We start from the raw sequence: 19,349 nt of genomic DNA on the forward strand, positions 1-19,349 counted from the left end.
TCAGGACCGATAAACTCATTTGACAAACGATACCGAATCAGATCCCCCACGTCATATGGTGATGTAGATAGGAGCCACTGTAACTTAGAAATACATAATGTTGTAAACAAACAGTCCTCATCCGGCTAGACGACAGTTCCGGTCGTCAGGACAGCTTAAAATATATTTCTCAGTACGTAGAAGCGATTGATAGGATGTGGAGGGAATAAGAAAAAAAAAAAAAAAATCGATTCACGCTGTGCAAGTTTTTTATTTGCATTGAACTCATAAAGGAGACGGATTAAATAGCACAATGGCTTGTTCTTCGGTGAGTAGAGTAATTATAACTCTTTATTATTCTAAAATTAAATTTTAAATCTAAGGATATCTAACCGAGAACTGTATTTGCCTTAATTTACTTCGCCAGGGGCGGTCTTAGGTAGGGGGATATAATTCTTCCCCTTATGATAAAAATAATGTGTTTCGAAGCAATAAGCATCGCCTGGTAATGAATTCCTTTTACTCAAATTTTATTGCATTTTTTAATTGATTATTAAAAAGAAAATATCTATAAACGTAAATTTCTATTAATAAATTCAAATTAGTTGGGGGGCGGGGGTGGCCTGGAGAGGTTTAGATTGGATTGCAGGAAGTTTTCTTTCAGCCAGAGAGTTGTTGATTACTATAATAAGTTTCCTTCAATGTTTGATTGAGGCTGACAACTTGGGAAATATTCAGCTACCTACGTGAGGAGAGATTCAAATAGTAGTTTATTTTATTATTTATTTAATTTTAATATTTGGTTGGTGCAGCAGAAGCCTCATGACTAATAGTATGGGTTATATTTTGCAGTTACAGCATTCGTCCCCTGTTTTTTAGGAGCATCGGTGACTAAGGTCATGTTGCTCCGTGTATATTGTCTGTAAATTGCGTGTGTTCTGAGGTCGATTTTTTTGTTTGCTGGACGGAAAACCCGAATTTCTGGGATAAAAACCATGCTACCTTCGCCTGAGACCGACTAACTCAGCCACGGAGTGAAAAAGGCCCATTAAAGTTCCTCGCGTCATCGACGGGGTTCGAACCCGGGCCTTTTCCACCCGGTGTGGAGATGACCGTGACGATACCACTGTGCTACACGTGCAGACTGACCACCCCATCAGTATTGGACTATGCTACATAGCTCGCAGTATGAAAAATGGTTAAGGTGTACAAAGAATGGTGTTAGATAGGTCAAACCACCTCCCGCCGACAGAATTAGGCAAGGTGGATGTTCGTGGTGAGCGATGGGTGCAGCGCGTTGCACGGGTTGTAATTTGCATCAGGTCGTGCAAGTCAAAGTGATAAATAGTTATAGGACGTAGTAAAAATACACAAAGTTTCAAACGGGCATGATTGTGCGAGCTCGTGCATCACGTGCTTCATAATGAAAACGGCATGTCGTTGGTTACTAATGTCACACTGAGGTTAAAGTGTACAAAGAATGGTGCCGAATGGGTTAAACCATCTCCCACCAATAGAACTGTTAAGGATTGCGCAATGTTGATGTTTGTGGTGAGCAAAGGATGCAGTGCGCTATACGAGCTTAACGGCAGGTCATTGTGCAACAGTTAATATCTCAATACAATTTGGGAAATTGAAGAAAAACATCCCATTTGACGAAGCACCGCACACTCAGACGTATGTGGTTCCACGACAGACGACCCCAGGGACACTCTCTTCTCAATGCTGATCATCGTCGACGGCGAATGTTGTGGTGTCAACGCTGGTTGGACACTGGTCTGGAGGACAGGAAACGAGGGTGCTAGTCAGATGAGTCCAAATTCTTGGTGCAACACACAGACAGTTTGCAGTGGAATTTATATTGTCCTCGTGAATTCATTTTGGTGGCGTTTCAAAATGTAGCAGAAGGCCTTTAAAAATTATAACTGCCGACAGTTATAATTTTATTTATTACACTGGGACAGTGTAATAGATAAGTTATAACTTATTACACTGGGACAGTGTAATAAGTTATAACTTATTACAATTTATTACACTGGGAGTGTAAGTTAACTGGAAGAGAAGTGCTCTTTCGAATTCAATTTCAAGTTCACCATACATATATATTTCTAAAACACTGAAGTCGGCAGCTTGCAAAAGCAATATGCCTACGCCGGATTCGTCTCGAAGAGGCTGATCTATACAATAGTGTCGGAGTAGAGGGAGTGCTGTGAGGCTGAGTGGCTGTGTCTTTTTGTGCTTCCTCGAAATATTGGGTGTAACTTCTATTAATCGAGATAGAATTGTATTTTGATAGCATAGTGTCATTCTGGATGTTATATATTGCTTTCAGGTGAAATCTGAAGGTAACGTGTGTTTATTCCTGAGAAATTGTTGTTTTAAGAAAGTGTAGTTGCCACACTGGCTGGTACAACATGGCCGCGGTGTGGTAACGATCGTCGAGTTGACACTGCTGTTTTTGAGGGAAAACTATTTATCCTTGTCTACTGTGAGTTGTTTTATAAGTTAAAATATTAAAATTGGATTTGTCGAAAATTATTTCGACGGGATTCGAACCCGAGACTTTTCCACCCGATGTAGGGGAAGATGGTGACGATACCACTGTGCTACTCTCGCAGACATACAGAGGAAGTTAGAGAGTTTAGCTCGCAAAGGGGTAATGTTGAACAATCCGTGGAAACAATAATAGATAAAGTTCATGGTTTAAGTCTTGAAAGTTCGCCTATACATTCTGTTGTTGACTAGCAATTGCAAACAAATGTGGAATGCGAGACAGATCTGGGACAAGTTACTGTGTTGGAGGGAATAGTTGATTTTATGATTGAGAATAATTCTAGAAGATATATTGCAATTACTGTAAGGGGAAGCGACATAACAGTAAGCAATATCAACAAAACAGATATGGAGACGTTACTTCAACCTATGAATTAGTTATTAAACTAAAGAAACAGGTCGTGGATTACATGACGAATGAGGCGAATAAAATAACCAAAATGTCTTCGAATTATGTTTTGGATAAGTGGATCGATATGGAGATGGTGACTATGGAATTATAATCGACAACGGAAGATTGAAAACTAGAGTTAATGAATTACAGGTTAAAGCTTCATTAATAGACGACACTGTTAATGATCAACCACTAGTAGAACAAAATATGACGCACGCTGATAAACTTAAATCAAGCAGTATGGGAGAAGACAGAAGTAGGTCATTTGAAAATTATGATAATGGGACTAACTCAGAAAACGATTATGGATGACACAGGGTTTGAAAAGCAAAATATTATGGTAATAAGCGCAGGTGACAATTCCAGTTTGCAAAATAGTTAGGAGGTAAGGGAGGCAGTATTTAATACTCTTAAAAATGAATATAAGGAGATTAAAACACATAAAATGAGGCCAATTCGAAATAAGGTGATTGTTCTGGAATTTGAAGAAAAGAGTGATATTGATAACTTCTCTAAATAAGAATTGCTAAATACAGCTGGAGTAATATATGATAAACCAAAATTGAATGTTCCTACAGTCTTAATTTATGATTTTTCCTAGAGAGTTAACTAAGGAGGATATGGTAGAAGATCTTTACTGTAAAAATTTAAAGGAATATGGTTTTGAAAGAGATTAGTATTTGCATTAGTAGAGGCATATGACGCAAGAAAGCAAGCTTATACAGCATCAGCCAAAAAAAAAAAAAAAAAAACCCCATTTAACCCATCCATTCACTCCAAACGTTTGTCTAGTTCTGCCTTGAATTTATTTAAGCTCTCAGCTTCTACAACGACAGATAGCAGTTTGTTCCAGCAATCAACCACCGGCTGGCTAAAGGCAAATTTCCACACAACTATTCTACAACTGTCTTTCCTCAATTTGAATTTATATTTCCTCGGGCGATTAATCTGGGCAAGAGGAAGAATCCCATCAGTACTGAGCTTGCTCAAACCATTCAAAGCCTTATACACATCAATCAGATCACCTCGTAGGTGCCTAGTCTCCAGACACTGCAATTTGCAGAACTTAAGCCTTTCTTCGTAAGAGCAACCCTTTATTCCATTCACCAATCTCATTCCCCTTCTCTGTACTCGTTGATGAAGTGTTATGTAGTGAGGTGAGGTGATATTGAATGAGATGAAGTGTTACAGGGGTAACTTTCCGATTTCAGTCAGGAACTAAAGCAAAAACTACAAATTGGATAACTGGTTTTTCACCGTGGTTATTAAGGTGCATTTTATGTAAAAATAGGATATTTTGGACTTCTCCTCGTATAAATTTCTAAGGTTCACTATTGTACCAAAATGGTTTAAATGTCTAGACTGTGGACACACTGCACAGTACTGGCAGAATAAGTCTGTGTCGTACGGCCATTGTGCAGCAAATGGACACGTTTTTGCTTATTGTTTGATAAGAGATCAACTGGCCAAATGTGTTAACTGTAAGAGAAGTAAAAAAGATTGCAATCATTCAGTGCGGGACAAGAAGACAAGAACTGTCCTGAGTATTAGAGGGCTGCTGAAATATCTAATTTGAATATTAACAATGAGTAGTTTAAATCATAGGGACGATAGTGGGAATATTTCTGAGCACATGGGTACATTGAAAATTATACAGATAAACACTGTCAGCGTTCTAAAACAGTAATGGATGAGGTCAGAATGGTTATGAATGAGAGTCAGCATGACATATTATGTATGCAAGAACCATATTGTGTGTGTGTGTCAAGTTTCTCAAGTAGGGTAGAAAGTTGCAGGGATTCCACTTTTTTCTCGAATTATACGGTCCGGTAGTGATAGACCTAAGTCAATAACACTAATATAACTGTTATTAAAATGACGACTTTCTGCACTTAAAACAATATGTGCGTTCAGATTGCTTTCTGTGGTTTTTCGTTCTATTTAATGTCGTTATACTGCCCCCCTTCACAGGAAATGTTAGAAACAGTCAATTATGTAGAAGATTTTCTGAGTATTACTGCTAATTCTAATCTAATGATTACTATGGACGCAAATGCCAAGTCTTTGCTTTGGCACAGTGGTTTCACTGATAACAGAGGTAGATTATTGGAAGAAATTATATTTACTTATAATCTTAGTGTTCACAATGCGCAGGGCATGGCGTATACTTTTTAAACTGTGAACGGACAGTCAAACCTAGATATTATTTTATCTACAACTAGTATTTGTAATAAAGTTGACGATTTGAAAATTCTTACTGAGGCTACGTAGAGTGACCACAGAGCAATACATTTTGTTATCAAGGTCAGTTGTTAATTCACTCTGTTTGCAAAATATAAACAGATTTTCAATTAAGACAATGAATTGAGAAAACTTTAGGCAAGCCTTACGTATAGAATTTGAAGGAGAAACTGGAACACAGTTGAATTTTATAAGCGTTTAGAATAGTCTTCATATATTCAGAATGCTTTATATAGAGTAACATCTTATGTATGTAAGAAGGAAAAAAATGGGAAAGAACATAGTTACTAGGTGGTCTGAGGAGTTAGCGTCTCTTCGTAGACGTTAATTGTGCAAGAAGAGATTATCAAAGAAGACGATTGTTGCCAGCTCAGGAGGTCAAATGGTTTAAAACCAATAACAAAATTAAAAAGAAATTATACAAAGAACAAAGAAATTATACAAAACCAAAGAAATTATACAAAAGTAAAGCAATCAGGCAGCATAAAATTCAATTATGGTACAATAGATACCCACACAGGGCCGTGGGGGTCTATTGTACAAAATGTCTCGTAATAAAGTTCCCTTGGGAGATATATTTTACAGTGTATAAGATATGTCTGTATAATTACTAATTACTAAGTCAGTATAATTACCAATATACTATTAGTTAAGAAACACGTAAAATCCAAGGAAGTGAAGCCAGTCGACATCGCTGGACAGTGCAGTGTCGAGTCAGTTTGGTGTGACATAAGCATTAGGAGATCAAAATTGAGAGTAGGAGTGTGCTATAGGCCTAATGACTCTGATCAGTATAATAAGATACTGTACAGGGAAATAGAGTGGGCCAGTAAATCAGAGAGTCTTATAATCGGGGATTTTAATTTCCCAGATATTGACTGGAATTTGTGGGTTGGTCACTCACACACTAGCAAGGCTCTTGTGGATTTATTGGATGATTGTTTTCTACATCAGCATGTTCGGGAGGCAACTAGAGGGAGGAATACTCTTGATCTGATTATCAGTGGTAATTCTTCATGCATTAAGAATCTGCAGATAAAGGAACCACTAGGTGCAGTGATCACAGTGTGCTGAAGTGGGATTTACTCAAAGAGGTAACTACCATCAAGGGTAAAGAGAAGGGTTTTTTCTTTCGTAAAGGTGACTACGGTGATCTGAGACAGTATTTAAATTCTATACGGTGGGACCAACTGATGATGTTACCAACATCAAATTCAAAACGGGAAGCATTCAAGGAATTTATCTTGGAAGCTACTAAGCATTACATGCCAACTAAGAAATATTGTTCAAGGTTTAGGCCTAAATGGATATCAGATGAACTAATGAGATATGTGGCAGAGAAGAAAAATGCATGGGATACATACAAATTAATGGGTGACATGGAAGCCTATGGTAGATATAAGTTGGTCTGTAACCAAGTCACAAAGGAGATTAGGCAGGCAAAGGCAGACTACGAAAAATCCTTGGCAAAGGATGCAAAGAAAAACAGAAAAGAGTTCTTTACATATTTAAACTCGAAAAGGAAAGGGATGAATCAGATTGATCCGCTGGATATTGATGGTTCAACTGTTGATGATCCTGCTCAGTTAGCTAACAAACTAAATGAGTATTTTGCATCTACATTCCATTCACACATTAGGAGTTATTCAGGGAGGGGAATGCCAGAGGTAAGTTAAACTCTGGCAGTGAGCTGGATGATTTTGTAATAACTGAGAGGAAAGTGGAGGAAAAATTGTTGAAGATAAACATAAAAAAGGCATCCCGGGTGGACGGGATCTATCCAGTTATATTAAAGGAGACAGCAAAGGAAGTAAGCAAACCCTTAGCCATAATTATGACAGCTTCTTTGGACTCAGGGGAGGTACCCATGGACTGGAGATGTGCAAATGTGACCCCAATTCACAAAGGAGGAGCAAAGGGCAACAGAAGTAATTATAGACCTGTTAGTTTAACTTCTGTTCCAAGAAAATTAATGGAGGCACTGGTTAAAGAAGCACTGCAGGATCATCTAGAGAAGACTTCAGTTACAGCTCGGACACAGCATATTTTTGTTAAGGGAAAGTCTTGCCTGACCAATTTGATTGGATTCTATGATGTGGTCACAAAGGAACTGGATGCAGGGAATAACTTTGATATCATATATTTGGATCTTAGAAAGGCTTTTGATACTGTTGCACATGGAAGACTGCTGCACAAATTGGAGCAGTGTGGCATTGGAGGCAAATTGCTGCTATGGATAAAGGGATGGTTGAGTGAGAGAAGACAGAGATTGGTAATCAATGAACACTGCTCATCGTGGACTAATGTTATTAGTGGAGTCCCCCAGGGTTCAATATTGGGTCCATTGTTGTATTCTGTATTAATAAATGATATCGATGATGGTATATCAAGCTTAATGTCCAAGTTTCCAGACGATACGAAGGTTGGCAGGGTTGTTAAGGACACTAATGACAGTACGCTGCTGCTGCTGCAACAGGATCTAGAAAAGTTGAGCAGATGGGCTGAGAGGTGGCAAATGAAGTTTAACATTGACAAATGTAAAGTACTACATATGGAAAGCAGCAGCCTCAGAGTGACGTATCAGCTCTGTGGTACTACACTGACAGTGGTAGAGAGCGAAAAGGACCTGGGGGTAATTGTGCAGGCAGATATAAAGTTTTCTGAGCAGTGCAGACGGTCTGCAAGAGTAGCTCATAGTGTCTTGTCAGTGATATACAGGAATGTTTTTAGCAGGGATAAGGAGGTTTTTTTTTTTTTTTTTGGCTGATGCTGCATAAGCTTGCTTTCTTGCATCACATACCTCTACTAATGCTAATGTCACATGAACTTATATTAGATTGGTTTTCTTCAGTCTCTGCAATAGTGAATAGCCTTTAGAAGTGTAATGATATCGGACAGAACATTGCAGTTCAGTTTAGATTAAGAATGGAAAACAGTTCATATATTACTTATATTGAAATTGAGCTATTTAATACGACTGAGTTACAATAAATTAGGAAACAGGTCAAGTTTAAATAAATGTCCTGGTTGCGATTTAGTAACAAAATGCAGTAATAGTTAAGATGTTTGAAATGTATGCTGAAATATTGTTAAATATGTTTAACAAATGCCTTTTAGAATCAGTTTTTACCAGAAATATGGAATTTTGCAATTTTAAAGATGATCCTGACACCAGGGAATAATCCTTTAGAGCTCAGAATTTACCGGCCAATATCATTATTGGCCAACCTAGGGACGATATATGAGAGACTTTTAGCTATTAGATTAAATGAATGATTAAAAGTTAATTGTACATTTGAAACCAATCAATACTGGTTTAAACAGGGAAAATCTGCTGAAGACGCTATTTATGACTTAGTTCATTATTGTGATACTGCTTCTGATAAATATGTTATGGCAGGGTTCATGGACTTCGAGGGGGCGTTTGATTTCTATAACAAAAACTAAGTTGATGGTTTTTAAAGGGGCTTTCAATTATGATCGTTCCCCTACTGCGCGTATTTATAATAAACAAATAGCGTGTGTTAAAACCATCAATCAATTACTGCTGGTATTTGGTACAGGAGGGCAAATATTGTTAGAATTAAAAATAAATTAAATTCCATACAGAAGGTGATGTTATTAGCAATTAATCAAGTATGTAGGACGGTTTCGACAAATGCCCTTCAGGTTATAGCTGGGGTGTTACCCCTGGATTTGCATGTGATATATAGAGGAATGGCGTATCAATTAAAGAAAGGTAGTTTAAAGAAAGGTAGGGAAGTTAGCTTTATGGGAATAACTTCTAATATATCTGTTAATGTGAAAATTGAGATAAAAGAATTTTAAATGAATTATTTAATATTTGGCAATGCAGGTGGAGCTACAGCACGATTGATTTGGTCACAAAATATTTTTTGCCAGATGTTCGCTATTTGTCATTAAACAAAAAAATTACCTTGGTTTATCCCAACTATGACAACTTCTTTCATATTGACAGGTCATGGATCATTAAATGCAAAACCGTTTCAGTTGGGTATAGCGACAGATAGTTTTTGTATCTCTGGGATTGAATAAGATTGGAAACATGTTTTATTAGATTGTAACTTGTATACTGAGGAAAGGTTTTTGTTGTTTCAAACAGTTTTAATAAGTAATGTTAGTGAATTGCATCTTTTTGTCTCAGATAGAGATAAATTTAATGCTTTTCAGCATTTTTGCCTTAATATTTTTAGGAAAAGAAGACGATTTTTTGTTTGGGAATTTTTATTTTATTTATTTGTTTATTTATTGAATGCTTTATTATTTTATTTATTTATTTATTTATTATTTTATTAGTGTTTTATTATTTTATTTTTTTATTTTATTTATTATTTATTTATTTAATGTTTTATTATTTTTATTTATTTATTTATTATTTTATTTATTTATTTAATGTTTTATTTTTATTTTTATTTATTATTTAATTAATTTAATGTTTTATTGTTTTTATAAATTATTTATTATTTAATTTATTTTTTTAATGTTTTATTATTTTATTTATTTATTTATAAAGTATTTAAGGGCAAAGGCTTCATGCTATGAGGTAGAATGGCTAACATGTAGGTTAGTGCAAATGCATCATTTTAACATAGCTATCTACCGAAGTAGTTAATTAACTACTTTAGTAGGTAGCTATGTTAAAATGATGCATTTTCACTAACCTACATGTCATTTATTTATTTTTAATTTTATTTATTACAGTCTTGATTTTTATTATTTTATTTTTTATTTATTTATTTTTTGCTGGTACTCAATATTGGGCATCCTGAGTACTGGATTGCTAATATCTGGTATGACACACCCACCGGTGGATGCATGAATGTGGAACTGGCCCGACTCCATGTGACGCCGAACGGACACCAGGAATCGGCTGTCAGGGAGATAGCCGCTTCCTGGTGGCAAAGTGGCCTGACATAAACAACACATACTGCAGTACACACACTAATGCATACACAAACATACATTAATACTATGGTCCGTTTTACAGAGGTTCTGTATTCCTTCACAGAGACATTAGTGGACATAGGCATACATCTAGGGGCCATCATAGACAGGGAACGAACACATACCAAAGACTGTCAGGTCTGCACGTGTAGCGTAGTGGTATCGTCACTGTCCTCCTCACACCAGGTGAAAAGGCCCGGTTCGAACAACGTCGATGACGCGAGGAACTTTTATGGGTTATTTTCACTCCGTGGCTGAGTTAGTTGGTCTCAGGCGTAGATAGCAGGGTTTTTTTTCGTCCAGCAAACCAGGCAAATCGACCACAGAACACGCAATTTACAGACACAATACAGATACATATATAAATTAACTTTTCGGGTGCCCCTAATGTAATAGTTTACTCCCAAGAGTGTCGGTTTTAATTACATCCAGAGTTATATGATTTAATTTCTCCTGTAAACTTGTGTTTTTTGCCCAGCAAACCGACCGAAGAATATACGCCGTACAGGTGTATATTCAGGGACCGATTTGCATGTTGTGCGTTCACAAAAACTCAGAGTAGCTCATGGGGGAAAACCTGCCCTCCCTCTGCCTGAGATCGGTAACTACAGCCTGCCCTCGTGGATAGTACGGTTGATATAATCACCTTCATCCCCACACCTGTGGCAATGACTCTCGGCCTCTAGTTCCAGAGCTGCCGTGCTATTATTTATTAAGATTTCTTAATTAACATGGATTAATCATTTGTTAATTAAGAAACTTATTATTCAAAGGTAATTAATACAAAATTAAACGAAATTGCTTATTTTTTTTGCTTATTGCTTATTCTTTCATAATTTACGGTAATAATACCGTAAATTATGAAAGAATTAAGAAACCAGCAAAAAAAAGTAATTAACACCAACTGTCATGATTACAATTGTCAGAGCAGTATTATAATAAAATGGTACAATTCTGAACTTGTCTGTTTAATTGGTAAAATGTTTAACTAGATTAATCTCCTTTGCAAAGAGGAGCGGTATTTTACCCCAAAGCCCATATAAATACGTTATTCTTAGCAAGTAATTATTTTAAAATTATTTTTTAATAATTTAATTTTTAATTTCAAAATTATTTTAATTTAATTAAAATAATTTTGTTAATGAAAACTTAAATATGAATTATTTTGTTTTTATTTAGGACTCCAAAAACATTATTTCCTTAGCGTCATCCAAGAAACATTTTATGACTCATTCACATCATGGTCGCAGGGACGATCACTCATCTCTCCCATTCTCCAAGAATCAGTGTTCATGTCTTCAGCAAGGTGTGGAATGCCGATGTAGTAGTAATATGGATGGCAAACCTAGACTTGTTGTACGATTAGAACCTTGGGCAGGATACAAGTCTATTATCCTTGGTCTTTTGTTGTTAATATTGATCATTTGGATATTAGTTTACTTTCCTCTTTTCCAAAACATACTTCTGTAACCCGTTCAAAAAGGTGACATTTTTCATAACAGCCCATTTCATGAACTCGTCAGCTTTTCTTTCAGTAATCAAGAAGGTTGTTAGCTGTTGGCGTGTGTCTCGATATTTAAAGGCAACGTTACCGTTAATTGCTGAGAAACAGCTACTACTATGATCTGTTTTCCATTCTTATTGGAACTGATAAATGGTACCGATTGCTTGCAACAGCATCAGGGAAACTATCTCTAATTATATATAATTTAAGAAATATTCTACATGATGAGAAAATTAAATCAGAACAGCTTTAGGGTTACAAATTTAATCGCAGTTGTTTCGCGAAGTATCATTCAGTTAAATTGGTTGAAATATTTTTAAATCTGTAAATGTGGTATTATTATACATTCTTATGAAGTTCTCAACAGAAATTGATGTAAAACAAAACAATTGTACTTATATTTCAATAACGTAGGTTTATTAAAAAAACAATAAACATTATTAATTTGATAGAGGTATTATTTTTATGTTAAACACTATCTGTATAAATAAATAAATGTTTTGTACAATCCTTTTTCATTTTAATTATATTATTGTATTTCTGAATTATTTAATTATATTGTAATATTCGTAGATGAGTGCTGTCAAAGATTGTTTTTAAAAAAAAAAGAAAAGAAAACATTGAAATCGGTGACACACACACACACACACACACATTGAAACAGATTTAAAATAAAATAAAATAAATGAAAATGTTCTCCGATATGAATACGTAATATTGCATAAAAGTAGCTTTTTCGTACATTACGTATTATGAAAACATCCTTAAAATAGCAACTCCCTTTAGCCTCACTTAAAAGAATCTCCTAGCCCAACAGACAAACGGATTGATAATATTCATTTATCCTGTTATTAGCCTGAAAACAGGAAGCCTGTTTGTAGATATTCTTAGAACACTACACTAGTAACTTTTGACTACTACGAAGAAAGAAAGAAAGAAAGAAAGAACTGCCTTAAGAGCTGCCACTGAAAACAAATGGTATATACCATGGTAGATGATTTAAAACAATTTCAACAGAATACAAGGGGGGAAAAAAGAAAAAGAAAACCTATATAAAATATATATATATATATTTTTTTTTTATGGAGGAAGTAATATTTGTAAGATGTGGTTACGACAAGAGAGACAGATTAGAAGTAAGGGTAATCCCAAAAGAAATATGTTACGTTGTCTAGAAATCTGAGTGTTTTCGAAGAAGAGCTTAAGAGCTGTAAACTCTCTAAGACGAGAAATAAGAAGACTGAGTTTTAAAAGGATTGAAGTTACCTAAGTTTTCTTCTCCTTATTATCTGGCAATTAGCATTTAAGTAATTGGTGGTGGATGTTCGAGAAGTTAAGGTTAATTCTTCAGATCAATGTTTCGCAAACTGGAAGGGGAATGTAGTTTGCTATTATCAGCAAAATTATGGATAGAATTTCCTGTTAATGGAAGAATATTAAGAGGACAAGAGTGGAGAAAAAGTAAACTTTGGGGAATACCAGTATTAGATGAGATGCTAGAAGACAGAGAGTCGTGTGCCATAACCCTCAGTGGGCATTCAGAGGGAGAAGTGGATTCTCAATAATGCTTGAGTTTCATCAAAATTTCCCATCGAGTTTGTCCGAAGTAAGGAACAAAAGCCAGTATATGATCAATGCATCGATGCTGATGGAATCCATACTGGCAATCATTGATAAGATTGAAGGTTTCGAAATAGTTAAATAGTTGGTGGTTGATTGATTGATTCCCCATTTCTTTGGAAACAATAGAGATTGAAGTGGGACGATATTTAAAAAGTGATTAGTCACCCTGTTTTAAGAATTAGTTGGATATGAACAAATTTCCAAGGAAAAACACTAGTGGAATAAGAAAGTGTAAAATGGCGACACAGAACAGGAGACAGACATTGACAACAAGCGGAGAAATGCTACAGGAGGACATCTTGTTTTCTTGGCATCAAGATTGTTCAAAATTCTTCTAACATCCTTTCGACGAAAGACCTCTGGAAGCATTGAGTAGAGTGTACTGGGAATGGTAGGAGATGATTTATCAAAATCGTCAATATAAGAGTAAGAAAAGTAGGATGCTAGCAAATTGCCTTTATCTTTAGCTTAGGAATAGAACTTTCAAATTTTAAGAGAGTTGGGTGTATAGATAGACAAAAGTTGCGAAAAAAAAGCTTTGGCAAGAGACTAGAATGCTAGAAGACAGAGAGCCGTCTTCTAGCATTCTAATCAGAGAGAGACAGAAAGAAAACTACCATTAGGAAAAGGAGCAAACTTTCTATTCTTAGTCTGCTCAGAATTGCTAAAGCTATTTGAACACGTAGGTTTTCCGTGGTAGAAAATTTCTTAGTTTCCGGAAAGACAGGAATCATCGGGACGCAGTTGTTTCAGGACCCTAAAGTCGCTGAAGGGGACGCTGAGCAACGCAATTACTGCAGCGAGTTAAGATTTTTTAGCTTATATTTATATTTATTATTCTTTGCCCAAACTACTTAATCCAGCATTAGTTTATCAATGTTAATAGTAGCTTTTATTAATTTAAGCTTGTTTTTAAAGTGATGAAGATACTGATTTACCACTTGAAGGTTTATAATATAGCCCAGAATAAGGTAGCCTGAAAGATGTCATCACCTGTCCCATTGAGCATGTCCTTGATCTAAGCAAGACAATTTAGCAAAACAAATCTGTTACTTCATTATAACCGTTACATATTGTTGTCTAATGGTCCCTATGTTATCATTAATGCATTGTCAAAATTTGGAAACATCAAAAAAATGTGTTATCAATCAAATGATGATTAATTGCAAGCATTCTATGGTTGTTAAAACTCAAATTTTCATATAAAGTAACTACATGACGGACCATAGCAGTTTATTTTGACAAACTACAGAATAAACTAAAAAAAAAAAAAAATAAAATAAAATAAAAAACATAGGAACCATTGGATATTAATAAAAAGAATCACAAATAATTACCATAAATCTAAAATATAAGAATTATATCTTAATTTTTCGCCCGCTTCTAACCAACGCAGGTACTAGGATCAGCATAAGCATATACACTCAGTGATCACTGAATTATGACCACCTACCTAATGCTCTGTTGAGCCATCGTTCGCATAAATTACAGCTACTGTTTGCTTAGGCACTGAGTCCACTAGATATCTGAAGACGTCCTTGGGGATTTGCAGCCATGCTGACTGCAAGACTTTTCCACAGTATCAGAATAGATGATGGTTGAGTGTCCATACTTTTGACATACGCCTCACTTCCCGTTCCAAAACGTCCTTCAGGTTTGGATTGAAGTGAAGAATTTGAAGGCCTATCAAAATGGGTGAATTCTTCATTGCGTGACCACTTGTGTACGGTTTGGGCCAGATGAAAAGGTACATTATCACTTGGAAAGATCCCGTTTCTGTTGGGGAAAAATGCAACATGGTAGGGTTCATATGGTCTCCTAAGAGCTGTCAGTAGACCTAACTAGTAAAATGTTGGTCCATATTCACTAAGGTTCCTAATTCTTGCCAGCAAGACATGCTCCATATTATTAAGCAGCCACCACCTTCCTGGAGGGTACCATGCACGATGGGTCTATGGACTCGTGTTGCTTGCTTCAAACACAAAGGCGTCTATCGGCGCGTTGCACCAAGTATTTGGGCCCATCCGGCCAACACATTCGTTTCCAGTCCTCCAACCAGAATGTTGTTGACGCCACAGTATTCGCCGTCGGTCTGCACGGGTAGCACAGTGGTATCGTCGCCGTCCTCCCCACACCAGGTGAAAAAGGCCCGGGTTTGAATCCCGTTGATGACGCGAGGAACTTTAATGGGCTTTTTTCACTCCGTGGCTGAGTTAGTCGGTCTCAGGCGTAGATAGCAAGGTTTTTCCCCTAGAAACTGGAGCTTTTCATCCAGCAAACAGACAAATCGACCATAGAACACGCAATTAACAGATATAAGACAGAGCATAGCAGATGAATTTAATTATTCGGGTGGCCTAAATATGATAGTTTGGTTTGGTAGTATTCGCCGTCGATGATGATTAGCGGTGCTGAGAGGAGAGGGTGTCTTTTAGGACCTGCTGTGGACCGCATATGTGTGAGTGTGTGGTGCATTGCCATTTAGGATATTGTTCTTCCATTCTCCACAATGTACGCACGATGTCAACTGTATTGAGCTCGTACAACGTGCTGTGCCATGCGCTCACTACAAATATCTACCTTGCATAATCCTTTCAGTTCTGTTGGCGAAAGATCATTTGACTTGTTCGACATCATTCTCTGTGCACTTTAAGTTACATAGTGAGCCCTGAGTAACCGACAAAAAAACTCAAACTATTATATTAGGCCCACCCATATGGGTGTTATGTTTGTTAATTGCGTGTGTTCTCTGGTCGATTTGCGTGTTTTACTAGACGAAAAAAACCCAGTTTCTGGGGGAAAATCCTTGCTATCTACACCTGAGACCAACTAACATCCACGGAGTGAAAAAAAGCCCATTAAAGTTCCTCGCGCCATTGACGGGATTCGAACCTGGCTTCCTTTCCATCCGCTGTGGGAAGGACGGTGATGATACCACTATGCTACACGCGCAGACTGAGTAACCGACAAGATGTGCCATTTCTTTATGGAATTTCCCTGGAAAAACTGGGGCTTTTCGTCCAGAAAAGTAGGCCAATCGACCAGAGAACACACGCAATTTACAGACACAATACACACGGTTAGTTGAAATTAAATTTCAAGGTGACCCTAATAAAATAATTTTTTTCCTTTATAGAAGTATCCGACTCACGAGCTCTCCTAATCAAGTCCTTTTGAAACTCCATGAAGTCTTTATCCCATCCTAAAACTGCTATTTAATCACTTTGACTTGTACGATTGTAGGTACAAATTACCTTCTCTCTCTTTATTTTTATTATATTCCTTCTCTAGAGAAGAAAGCTGTTTGGCCTTGTGTATTGTGAGCTATGTGGTATAAATCCATTATAGATGGGGAGGTCATAATTAAGTGTGTGTATATATAACGTATATATACTGTATATACAGGGTCATGGAAAAAGGTTTCCGTGATTTCCCTTTTAATTATTTTCGGAAATATTTGATCGATTGCTGTGATCGTAGCAGCAAACAGTGTAGTAACTCACTAAGTTTTATTTGACACCTCAATAATGACCTTGGCTGCCCCGTGAGTGTGCGCAGAATGACTCTTACGCGCATCGCCTCAGCAGTGTCAGTAAGATGGCCGTGCAACTGAAAGTGCAGTGTGGGTTGTGGTACGCTGAATTTAAATCTGTCATAACAGTGCAACATCACAACACATACTGCGCTTTCTGTTACACGGCCATCTTACTGACACTGACACTGCCTGAAGCGGTGCGCGTAGGAGTCATTCTGCGCAAACTCACGGCGCAGCCTAGTTAATAATAATGATTATTGTATGGATGGATATATAATAAGTGAAAAAGTAGGATATACATTGTCAGTGCCCTCATGGATAGCACAGTTGGTATAATCACCGTCCTTCCCACTCCAGGTGAGAAAGGACTCAGGTTGAATCCCGTCAATGAAGTGAGGAATGTTTATGTATCCTTTTCACAATGTGGCTGAATTATTCGGTCTCAGGCGAGGGTGGTATGGTTTTTCACCCAGAAACAACCAAATCAGCAATAGGACACACGCAATTTAGAGACAGATTATATTCTGCCCAATATTACCCAAGGCGCTGATGCGCCTAAAACGTTACAACAGCATTGTCCCGGCTGATGTAGCCGAGTGGTTATGAGCGAGAGTGCAATAGCACGCGCTGTTTGAGTGCACCAGGGTTGAAGCCCGTGACTGATAGATACGATTACTGTTAGTATTGATGATTAATTGTAAACTCCACTGACCTCGTGGTGATGCCAGAGTATAAACAAGAACCTGAAAACGTTATAAGTACTTCCGAGTTTTAGGAATTGGTCGTTGATCCTCTGTCTTGTGGCGCACATATCTTGGTGAGAACCACAAATGCGATGCTGCAGGTTCGTGGCATGCGGTCCATAGTACTTGATCGACATGGGATGGACTTCAAAAAGGAGAATGACTGCTGGATATCGGTTGAAGGGTGGTAGTATTACGGGAACGTCGAACTTGTAGGAGGATTGCCCAATGCTGTAGTTAAGGTGTTAAAAGAGTGGAGGAACAGTGAACAGAACAGCAGTTGCCGTATCAATGGCAGGCGCACACGCCTCATCGTGTCGTGAGCACCTGCGAATGGCCACAGTGAACGTAGGCTGTTCTGCTTTGTGCGAGCCGAAAGACAGAAACGGTCTAACAGTTGATTGTGGACTCTGTTGCTCAGTTAGCACAGTGGTTATAATCCGTCCACCCATCACCAGGAGGGAAAGATTCATATGGCTTTTTTCGACCAGGAAACTTGAGTTTTCCGTCCAGTAAAACAGGCAAAGCAACCAAGAACACACGAATATATGGATAGATAAGATAGTTCTTGGGTGGCTGTAATATGGCAGTTTTTGTTCATGGACTTTAACCAGGGACAATTTAAATTAAAAAATAATTAACCAGCAATTTTTAAGTAAAATACCCACTGAATGGCAGCGATGACAGTGTACTAATGTGAAATTTAATTAAAGGCATAACTACTGCCAAAGGTAAATGGAAAATGTTTTACTTTCGTAAGGATGACTACAGTGGTCTCAGACAGTTTTTAAATTCTATGCAGTGAGATAAACTGATGATGTTATGATGATGATGTTAAATTCTATGCAGTGGGATAAACAGCAAATTCTAAACGGGAAGCATTCGGGGAGGTAATCAAAGAAACTACTAGGCTTTACATACCAACAAAGAAATACAGTACTATTCAAAGCTTAGACCTAAATGGATGTCAGAAGAACTATTAGGACATATGGCAGAGGAGAAAGGTGTATGGGATTCATATAAATTATCAGATGATACAGTAACATATGATAGATATAAATTATCAGGTGATCAGTAGCCTATGGTAGAAATAAAGTTGATCAGTAGCCTCTGGTAGAAATAAATTAGTCTGTAATCAAGTTACAAAGAAGATTAGGCAAGCTAAGGCAGATTATGAGAAGTTTCTGAACAATGCCAAGAAAAGCAGCAAAGATTTCTATGCTTGTATTAACAGTGGAAGAAAAGAATTGAATCACATTGGGTCACTTGGTATCAATGGGCTGACAAATTGAATAGATATTTTGCATCTGCATTCACACATGAGTAATTCTTTACAGGAGAGGATATCAGTAGTTTATTAAACTCCAACATGGAGCTAAATGACTTTGTGAACTGAAAGGAAAGTGGAAGGGAAACTGTTGAATCTGGACATAAAAAAGACACTGGGGTGAATGGGATCTATCCAATAATATTAAAGGAAGCAACAAAGGAGGTGAGCAAACTCTTAGCCATAACTATGAGAGCATCGTTGGATTTAGGGGAAGTGTCTATGGACTGGGAATGTGAGAGTGTATCCCCAATTCTTAAAGGGGTATCAAAATAAGACATGAGTAATTACAGACCTGTCAGCTTAACATCTGTTCCAGGAAAAATAATGGAGTCAGTCACATGTTAAAGAAGTAATGCAGGACCATCTAGACAGTAATGCAATTCTACTCTAGTCACAGCATGGATTTGTTAAGTGGCGGTCTTGTCTAACTAATCCCATAGTTTACTATGATGCAGTGACCAAAGGACTGGATGCAAAAAGTA

General features: G+C 37.1%; 1 protein-coding gene across 1 annotated transcript; it reads left to right on the plus strand.

Moving 5' to 3' along the window:
* The first annotated feature begins 224 nt into the window (after positions 1 to 224).
* LOC150076885 (uncharacterized) lies at positions 225 to 11,908 on the plus strand. Its single transcript, XM_090386491.1, has 2 exons — positions 225 to 307; positions 11,312 to 11,908. The coding sequence occupies exons 1-2, from the start codon at positions 293 to 295 to the stop codon at positions 11,600 to 11,602; spliced, it is 306 nt and encodes a 101-aa protein (XP_090242617.1). The 5' UTR covers positions 225 to 292; the 3' UTR covers positions 11,603 to 11,908.
* The last annotated feature ends 7,441 nt before the right edge of the window (positions 11,909 to 19,349 follow it).

Source organism: Mastigoproctus giganteus, chromosome 12, assembly GCF_048544385.1.
Source record: "Mastigoproctus giganteus isolate SK-2022 chromosome 12, ASM4854438v1, whole genome shotgun sequence".
Taxonomy (NCBI): Eukaryota; Metazoa; Arthropoda; class Arachnida; order Uropygi; family Thelyphonidae; genus Mastigoproctus; species Mastigoproctus giganteus.